Raw genomic sequence first — 10,125 nt, 5'->3', positions numbered from 1 at the left:
GTTTTTCATTTCTTTGGGTTTTCAATGTGTTGTGCACATTGCTATCTATCTATCGTTCTATCTTGTTCTGTCCATCCATCTATCTATTGTTCTGTCCATCCTTCTATCTATCGTTCTGTCCATCCTTCTATCTATCGTTCTGTCCATCCATCTATCTATCGTTCGTCCTGTCTGTCTGTCCGTTCGTTCTGTCTGTCTGTCCGTCCATCCATCCATCCATCTATCTATCTATCTATCTATCTATCTATCTATCTATCTATCTATCTATCTATCTATCTATCTATCTATCTATCTATCTATCTATCTATCTATCTATCTATCTATCTATCTATCTATCTATATATCTATCTATCTATCTATCTATCTTTCTGTCCGTCCGTCCGTCCGTCCATCTATCTATCATTCCATCTATCATTCTATCCATCTATCTATCGTTCTGTCCGTCTATCGTTCTGTCCATCCATCTATCTATCGTTCGTTCTGTCTGTCTGTCTGTCTGTCCGTCCGTCCGTCCATCTATCTATCGTTCTATCTATCATTCTATCCATCTTTCTATCGTTCTGTCCATCCGTCTATCTATCTATCTGTCCATCCATCAATCTATCGTTCTGTCCATCCATCCATCTATCTATCTATCCGTCCGTCCATCTATCTATCTATCGTTCTGTCCGTCTATCTATCTATCATTGTATCTATCGTTCTATAATTCTATCCATCTATCTTTCTTTCTATCCATCTATCTATCGTTCTGTCCATCCATCTATCTATCGTTCTGTCTGTCTATCTATCATTCTGTCCATTCTTCCTATCTATCTATCTGTCCGTCCATCCATCTATCTATCATTCTGTCCATCCATCTATCGTTCTGTCCATCCATCCATCTATCGTTCTGTCCATCTATCTATCGTTCTGTCCATCCATCTATCTATCGTTCTGTCCATTCATCTATCTATCGTTCTGTCCATCCATCTATCTATCGTTCTGTCCATCCATCTATCTATCGTTCTGTCCATCCATCTATCTATCGTTCTGTCCATCCATCTATCTATCGTTCTGTCTATCTATCTATCGTTCGGTCTGTCCGTCCATCCATCCATCCATCATCTATCTATCTGTCTATCTTTCTATCCATCTATCTATCGTTCTGTCTATCCATCTATCTATCGTTCTGTCCATCCATCTATATATCGTTCTGTCCATCCATCTATATATCATTCTATCTATCGTTCTGTCCATCCGTCTATCTATCCGTCCGTCTATCTATCTATCTATCTGGAACTAAAGCTATCTGCCTCTGTCTGTCTGTTTATCTATCCTTCTATACATCCATTATTCCATCCATAATATCTTCCATCCATTGTTCCATCCACCCATCCGTCGTTCCATCATTTTAATTTTACTCAAATATTCAAATCTAAATTGCATTGAATTTATGTTTGCATACTTAAATTAAAATTCCGGAACATAAAATGTAAACTCTTGAGACCTCATTCATGAAACATGAGCTGAAGTTTGTGTAAAATAAATGTAAAATTCATCAATTTCTGTAAAACTTTTTTTTTTTTTAAAGGGTACAATTTAGGCATGTTGCATGAATGAGCCCCTTTCAACAGACTTACAACCTCATTCTCATTTATGTCACAGTAAATACACCATTTAGCCTGACTACAGTCCATGAAATCTCTATCATTCATGCCCAGATACATAGAAGAATGACTTACACGCAAGTAAACAGAGAAAGTTATGGTGGAGAATGTAGGAGCTCAAATTACAGAAGCACTGCTATGGCTTCAGTAGGATAGCCAAAAGATCTGATGAACACGCATTGGAGTTCATTGTGCACCAGTGCATTGCGCTGATTCTGAGTCCGCTGAAGAACGAGAGCGGAGTGGATTGGGATGCCGCAGGCGAGGGACCAAATCCAGGTCATGCAGATCCTGCGTTTAATAATCTCTGCCCCAGCAGTGAACCCTCGATCTCATTAAAGAGGATTTCACTCCAGTAGTGTAGATGTACGATTCAAGAGATTTGCTTTTGTCTTTTCTTTCATCTACTCCCCTATTTTCAACATGTTTTTTTCTTTTATGCTGCTTAAAATCGCAGTAAAGCTATGGAGTTTTGTAATCAGAAGTAAGTTAAGCTCCGCCCACTATAGACTAAAAAGCAACATTTGTCCCTTTAAATACTGCATACACAGATTATAGCCATAAGAATAAAAGCTTTGAATATACAATATATACAAGACTCCTCTATTAATGGACCCTTGAAACACACAGCTTCAGCAAGCTTGTGTAAGCTTTGAGGGATCACTACACAATCTCATTATCCTCACACTAATGGCCACGCCGAGTCCATGAGCTCAGTGTTACAGACCTCATCTTTATTACTGCGTGCAAAACGGGTTGCTCCGGGCTTTATTCAGCTGTTGGCAACTTAGTGGGTTTTACGGGCATGGAACGGAAATTAAATTCCTGTGTGTGTTCGCAAGCACAAGAGCTGCTGTCGTCATGGAGGTCAACACCAGATGCTTCTACACACGTAAACAATACAGGTACTTGGGTCATTCGTTCTTATAACATCCTAATGAAGTTAGTTTCCTACCAATGAGAGGGGCTGAAACAGTATGACGTGCATCAATGCTTGAAATATCCTTCAAGTACCAGCCAGACATGTCTAGGCTTTTAAAGGTTGATGTGAAACACTGTTTACAACCTGTTTTGGAATGTGATGGATGAGTGTACACACACACACACACACACACACACACACACACACACACGCATCCATTTGCCAAAAGTTTTGGGACGCCTGCCTTTACATGCGCACATGAACTTTAATGACATCCCATTGTTAATCCGTAGGGTTTAATATGAAGTTGTCCCACCCTTTGCAGCTCTAACAGCTTCAGCTCTTCTGGGAAGGCTTTCCTCAGGTTTAGGAGTGTGTTTATGGGAATTTTTGACCATTCTTCTGGAAGCACATTTGTGAGGTCAGGCACTGATGTTGGACGAGAAGGCCTGGCTCTCAGTCTCCGCTCTAATTCATCCCAAAGCTGTTCTATTGGGTTGAGGTCAGGCCAGTCAAGTTCCTCCAAACCAAACTCCCTCATCCATGTCTTTATGGGCCGACGCTTTGGTCACTGGAGTGCAGTCATGATGGGACAGGAAGGGGCCGTCCCCAAACTGTTCCCACAAAGTTGGGAGCATGAAATTGTCCAAAATGTCTTGGTATGCTGAAGCATTAAGAGTTCCTTTCACTGGAACTAAGGGGCCGAGCCCAACCTTTCAACTTTGTTATAATACCACTTACAGTTGAGCGTGGACTTTTGGCAATATATTGTATATTGAAATAATATACTTAGTAGGTTGTAGAGTCATTGCGGCATGTTATTCTAAAAGACAAAAAAGTGTTTTTGTCATTTTTCCATTATCTTTCTTCACCTATGAAATAATGTTCCTTTTCAACTAATGTCATCAAGTTTAAACCAATGGTTGCTGGTGGTATTTCAAATCCTTTTTAAAGTTCAATCAATACCCAATGGATAAAATTAAGTTTTACTCTAGTTTTTTTTTTCTCGATGAATATCCATTTCACTCCAAATTATATCACAGAAGTAAATATTGTTTCATATTGCCTCAAGCAAGTATTGCACACATGTCATTAAAATCACTCTGGCTATTGTTCGGTCTGTCCATGTGTCTAAAGCACTTGTAGCAAAAGATAAAATCCTTTTTTTTTTTTTGAGCATGGAGAAAAGTGTCAAAAGTGTCTTATAGAGCAGACACGTGTTAAGTGCTCTGCTTGATGGCCGTGGTTCGTAGAAGAACCTCTGAACCTCAATCATACCATGTTTTAGAGCTCTAAACATTAAGAGTGAGAAAATGAGTGTGAATGTGCATTCCTGAGAGCTCACGATGTGTTGATGTGTTTGTGCGTATGGATAGTTCTCCTTTATGGTCCCCAGGGTGGGACAAAGCGGCAGGTAACAGGTAAAAACCCGGTCAAGGGGAAATGCATTTTTCATAGACCTGATTTTCTCTATGTTTATGAGTAGAGCTTGATCTCGACCCATCCTCGACCCCAGAATACACTCTGCATTAAAGCAGCACTGTATCAATTAAACATGCAGGACAAGGACATGCAGAGTTCAGTGCACTTTTTAACCTGAGGTCAGCAGCGGTTTAACATGAGTTCAGCGCACTCTTCAACATGCTTCATTGAACTTTTTTTATGAAGGTCATAAGGAGAAGTCTTGCTGTGGCATCACATATGTGTCCGCATTGCTGAATAGACAATCACTGATTAGTGGTGCTTGCTAAGGCGCGGAAGTTGTTGTTATTTTTCAACGTGATCATATGAAAAATTATCCTTAAAGGGATAGTTCAACCAAAAATTTAAATTCTGTTATAAGTTACTCACCCTCAACTGACTTTCGTTTATCTTCCGAACACAAAGGAAGATATTTTTGATGAAATCTGAGAGCTTCAAAAAGTTCATAAAGGGATCATAAAACTAATCCATATGAATTGAGCGGTTTAGATCAGATTTTCGGAAGAGACTCTATTGCTTGATATGATTATTCATTTAAGATTTTATACACATTTAAACATTGATCAGCGAACATAAACCGAACCTCAACCTGCTTGACATGCGAGAACAAACCTCATTGGTTCTTGCGAGGCTCAAAAGTAATGTGTAACACGAGAATGAACCTAATTGGTTCTCGCACGTCAAGCGAACATGCTTTAGCTTCTGTTTACCACAAGTGATGTGCGAGAGTTGATGAATGTTTATAAAAGAAATGTGAATAAAAGCCTAAATTCAATCTGTTCAGCATATAAAGCCATTGTTTCTCTTCAGAAAATTGGACTAAAAATGAGAAAATTGGACTAAACCGCAAAGTGGTCGTTGTGTAGCGGTCAACTGAGGATCAGAAATCTCTCAGAATTCACAAAAAATATCTTAATTTGTGTTCTGTAGACGAACGCAATTCTTACGGGTTTGGACCGACACACGGGCGAGTAAATAATGAAAGAATTTTCATCTTTGGGTGAACTATACCTTTAAGAAATCATGCTAATATGCTGATTTGATGCTCAAGAAACATTTATTTTTATCAATGAATATTAAGCAGCAAAAACTATTTTCAACATTGATAATAATAAGAACCATTTATTAATAATTGAGCAGCAAATCATCATATCAGAATGACTATGAATCATGTGACACTCAAGACTGAAAATTCAGCTTTGATCACAGGGATAAATTACATTTTAAAATATAGCTGCAAGCAGCAATACCGGGGCCAAGCACAAAGAAGACAGACGTGCCAAAATGGCTGGCAGTGTCAGTTCAACTGCAGCAATGAGCAATTAATCACATTTTAAGATGATTTTAGGCAAAAGGCTGAAAAATGCATTGTAGTCTGAGAGTGTCAGACCAACTGCAACAATGAACAATTATACAGTTTAAGAAGATTAGGCAAAATGGCTGAAACCTCATACATAGAGTCACTAATAATATAATCTAATGGTTTATCACTTTTGACCAGTAGGTGGCACAGTTACGAAATTGATGTGGTGTGGTCAGAATAAGGGAACAATGACATATTGGCATCAATCTTTGCATGTGTCAATGCACTGCAGGGATACAGCCTCAAGAGTCATTTTGGCATCATGCCTCAACTTCGTTGCTGCGGTATACAAAAATGGTTTCATCTATTGATGCAAAATCCATAAATTTTTGTTGACACAGTCTGAAGATGATACGATTCGATTTTGGTGGAAATCGGACAAACGGTCTAGGATGAGTTTGAAAAAGTAGGTTTTTATCAAATAACAAGATGGTGGACAGGAAGTTTTACTAAATATGGCAAAATTGGTATCTATGTTCTCGGCATGACCCAATGAATTTATTATGACCAGTTTCATTAAACTAGGCTAATTTAATCAAAAGTTATTAGCATTTTTGTAAATTTTGACCACACGGTGGCGCTGCCCCGGAACTTTTTGAATACCTTCAGGGCATGGTGCCGAAGAGTTTCATAATGATAGACTAATGCATTCGTAAAATATAGCATTTTTTGACAAAATTCAAAATGGCTGACGGCTAAAATAGCTGATATGGGAAAATTGGGTATCGTCTGACTCAGCGTGATGCCTTGAATCTAAAGAGACCCGTTTTGTGGTTTTTGGCCAAAGCGTTCAGAAGTTATAAGCAAAATTAGCCAATTTTCGTATCCCCGGACCAGTTGGTGGCACTGCACCGAAACGCTGCATGTTGCCTCAGGTCATGCTTGTGATGACATATACCAAGATTGGATTGAATACGATAAAGCGTTGCGGAGATGTATCCTTAAGTGTATGTTTGCAACTGCTACGTAAAATTTGTCCAAGCGTTTATTGAAAACAATTTGACGAATCAACATGATTTCTACGTTTTTTCAGCATTGTCTGAAGATGATCTGGTTACATTTTTGTGCAAATCGGACAAACCGTCTAGGACGAGTTCGCAAAAGTAGGTTTTTCGGAAAATTCAAGCGACGTTGGTCCTCTTAGGCTATTTTTCAGCCGATTCGACATGTTGAATCGGCATCGGGCCATCTGATCGTTCTGATTGGCTGTTCTGCTAGCGAACTAGTGCCCAAGAAAACCCCCCCCCCAGAAGTGAGCGTTTTTGGTGAGTGAGATCATAGATATACATAATAAAGGGTGCGTCTCAATCAGCTCCCTAGTTCAGTGGTCAGGGCACTGATCATTGAGTCAGCCCATTGACTTATGTCCTGATCAGTGCCCTGACTACTGACCTAGGGAGATGATTAAGACACGCAAAAAGGCTAGATGTCTCGTCCACGCTGCTGGCCAATGGAGGTCGACGTCCGCACCTGGCGGCCATCTTGTCACAGTCAGCTCGCTCACTCGTAACATTGTGTTTTATTGGTGCATGTACTTTTTAAATAACCATGACTTGCTCAATTTTCTACCGATTTTCAAACTGTTTGGTTTGTTATAAACGTCAGAGATGTAGTTATGACACTTATGAATAATTATTCATAATTTGTTCAAGCATCCATAATTATAGCCACGTTAATAACGTTTGTAAGAAACCAAACCATTTGTAAATCCGTCAAGATTTCAGCGAGATAAGAGTATTTGTGTTCGTGCAGATCACTCGCCTTACATCAGGTACCACAGAGCCCGCCAGAAAGCTTGCCTGTGACAAGATGGCCGCCGGTGATGACGTTAGAGACTCCGCCGGAAGACATCTAGCCTTTATTATGCATATCTATGAGCGAGATTATGAGGTGCTTTGTTTATATAGGGTATACAGGGTAGCTCAGGGAAAATTCAAATTCAAAATGGCGGGAAAATTTTCATGACGGAAAATGACGTCAAAGGGTGCCATCGAATCATCTTGAGCCAAGGAATCAGAGGAAAAAAATGTTTCTAGCCCTTATGGTTCAAAAGTTATTAGCATAAACATGAGTCAAACTTTGGCCAGGTGGTGGCAGTAGAGCGATTGAGTTAAAGATTCCAAATTTGCTATGGAGACAGATCAGACTGTCCTCTATGAGTGTGTCAAATTTCACAACTTTTTGCCATAAAATTCTACGGGTTTCCATAGACTTCAATGGCGGAAAAAGCAGAATAATAATGAGAACGGGAACGGTTTCAATAGGTGCCTTCGCACCTTCGGTGCTTGGCCCCTAAATATATTTAAATAGAAAAATATTTTTTTTCGTTATTTCATATTACTGTTTTTATTATATTTTTTATCAAAGTCTAGGTGAATCTAAATAATCTTAATGAATTGGAATCGCTATAACGCTGGCAAATTTCTTCCGCTTTGAAAAATAATGTGGATATATTTAAAATGTCCGCTCTCGTTTTGCAGGTGAAAGTGTGGTTTCAAAACCGCCGCACCAAACAGAAGAAGGACCAGACCAAGGACACCGACAAGCACTCGTCCTCCACCTCTGAATCCCTCGCCACCTGCAACATCCTGCGTCTCCTGGAGCAGGGCCGTCTTTTGTCTGTGCCTGCGCCTCCGCCCAACCCGCTGCTGGCTCACCCGCACCCCAGCAATGGCTCTCTACTGGGCAGCCCTTCTGTATCCACTTCCTCTGGGGTGAGTAGCACCACTACGGCTCCCGGGTCGGGTGGCGGTGGGACGTTCGGACTGTCGCTGTCTTCTTTAGGTGGCACTCCGCCCTCGCCACGCCTGGGAGTGCCACCGCCCTCCCTTTGCTTTACCATGCCTCTCCTGGGCGGCACCCATCACGAACTGCCATCGGGATACGGGTGCGGATCCTCTGCGTTCGAGCCCTACATGAGGATAGAGCGGAAGGACGGTGAGTTAGGTGGGAAGAAGACGGTTTCCTAAAAGCGTTCCCTACCTACTGGTACCTTCCCCACTCTACCTGTCTCAGGGGTCTCACCTGTGCCGTGAACAGCCGGTCGGATGGAGCGGAGGTTCGCAAACTAACGGAAAGAGATTGAATGACAAAGTCTTCACTTTCAGATCCTCGTCTCGCTGGCCTCTCTAGCGCTAGTGCCTACAACCAAATTTAGGCCAGTCGGACTCCATAATTCGGTAAGGAGGAGCGTTTGGGACTAGGCCTGTAATTAAGCGTCGCTGTGTTCGGTGAATTTTGTCATCCACAGGTTTCCTTCCATGTTTGCATTACATGTTTGGTGAAGAAGGCCTCAGACCTAAAGGCCTATTCACACCAAGAACGAAAACTATTGCGATAACTGTATTAGCGTCAGCTGCTTTAAATGCTCAAGCTCTTTTAAAGCAGGGTGGGTTCTGATTGGCTGTCATTGTTTTTATAATTCATCAGCTGGACAGAAATCATTCTGAAAGTGATCCCAACAATATCGCTCCTCTGTGCAGATATGGTTCTAGTTGTGGACTCTGCTCTTCTATTCAAAACTATATGTTCATCGTTATAGTTATACTTGGTGTGAACTGGCCTTTACTCTTTGTGAATGATAGAAAAAGCTGTAAATGTAACTGTAACTAAGGCAAAATAATTTTGCAAGTTTGTTTCCAAATGGGTGTTAAAAAAACAAGAAAAAAGGACGAAAAAAAGACGATTGATCAACATTGTGGTATGTTTTTATGCTGCTCTAAATTAATTGACTAGGGGAGCTTCTTGTCGGTATAAATGTTTGTCTGTATGAAAGTATAAGAATGAGAGATTTATCCGAGTGAACACGTACAGTAACAATAACAAGGCACTGACACATTTTGTGGCATTGATTTCGCACTGGACCTTGGTGATGGTAATAAAGAGAGTTCAATGGACATCATATAGCAATGATGCAACTTTAATGGCATTAAGTGTGTGGAAAATTATACTGGTCTTTTGCAAAATAATAGCGTCTAAAATACTCTTCACATGCGTTTCTCAGCACACTCCTTTGAAACATGTCCTCTTTTCTTTTGTAATGCAATCTCGTATCCTAATCCATCAGCTCAACAGTTGACATGCTGCTTCTTGTTGTTTCCAAATGTATTCGAAGCAAAGGGCTAATTATTGACTTCCAAGACCGACCGGCAGTCACTTTGAGTCTTTCAGCACCTGGGGCCGGTTGCACCAACTGTGTGTAAAGCCTGGAACACACCAAGCCGACTAAGTTTTCGGCTGACGTTGGTCCTCTTAGGCTATTTTTCAGCCGATTCGACATGTTGAATCGGCATCGGGCCATCTGATCGTTCTGATTGGCTGTTCTGCTAGCGAACTAGTGCCCAAGAAAAAAAAAACCCCAGAAGTGAGCGTTTTTGGTGAGTGAGATCATAGATATACATAATAAAGGGTGCGTCTCAATCAGCTCCCTAGTTCAGTGGTCAGGGCACTGATCATTGAGTCAGCCCATTGACTTATGTCCTGATCAGTGCCCTGACTACTGACCTAGGGAGATGATTGAGACACGCAAAAAGGCTAGATGTCTCGTCCACGCTGCTGGCCAATGGAGGTCGACGTCCGCACCTGGCGGCCAACTTGTCACAGTCAGCTCGCTCACTCGTAACATTGTGTTTTATTGGTGCATGTACTTTTTAAATAACCATGACTTGCTCAATTTTCTACCGATTTTCAAACTGTTTGGTTTGTTATAAACG

General features: G+C 40.9%; 1 protein-coding gene across 1 annotated transcript in view; it reads left to right on the top strand.

Moving 5' to 3' along the window:
• vax2 (ventral anterior homeobox 2) overlaps nt 1-9,064 on the top strand; it is a 24,844-nt gene extending 15,780 nt beyond the window's left edge. Inside the window, exon 3 of the mRNA XM_079837229.1 lies at nt 7,894-9,064. Coding sequence (XP_079693355.1) covers nt 7,894-8,382 — 489 coding nt within the window. The 3' untranslated portion in view covers nt 8,383-9,064. The remainder of the gene's footprint in view (nt 1-7,893) is intronic.
• Nucleotides 9,065-10,125: the final 1,061 nt, after the last annotated feature.

Source organism: Gobio gobio (assembly GCF_949357685.1).
Source record: "Gobio gobio genome assembly, chromosome: 2".
NCBI lineage: Eukaryota > Metazoa > Chordata > Actinopteri > Cypriniformes > Gobionidae > Gobio > Gobio gobio.
This window is presented reverse-complemented; position numbering and strand designations above follow the sequence as displayed.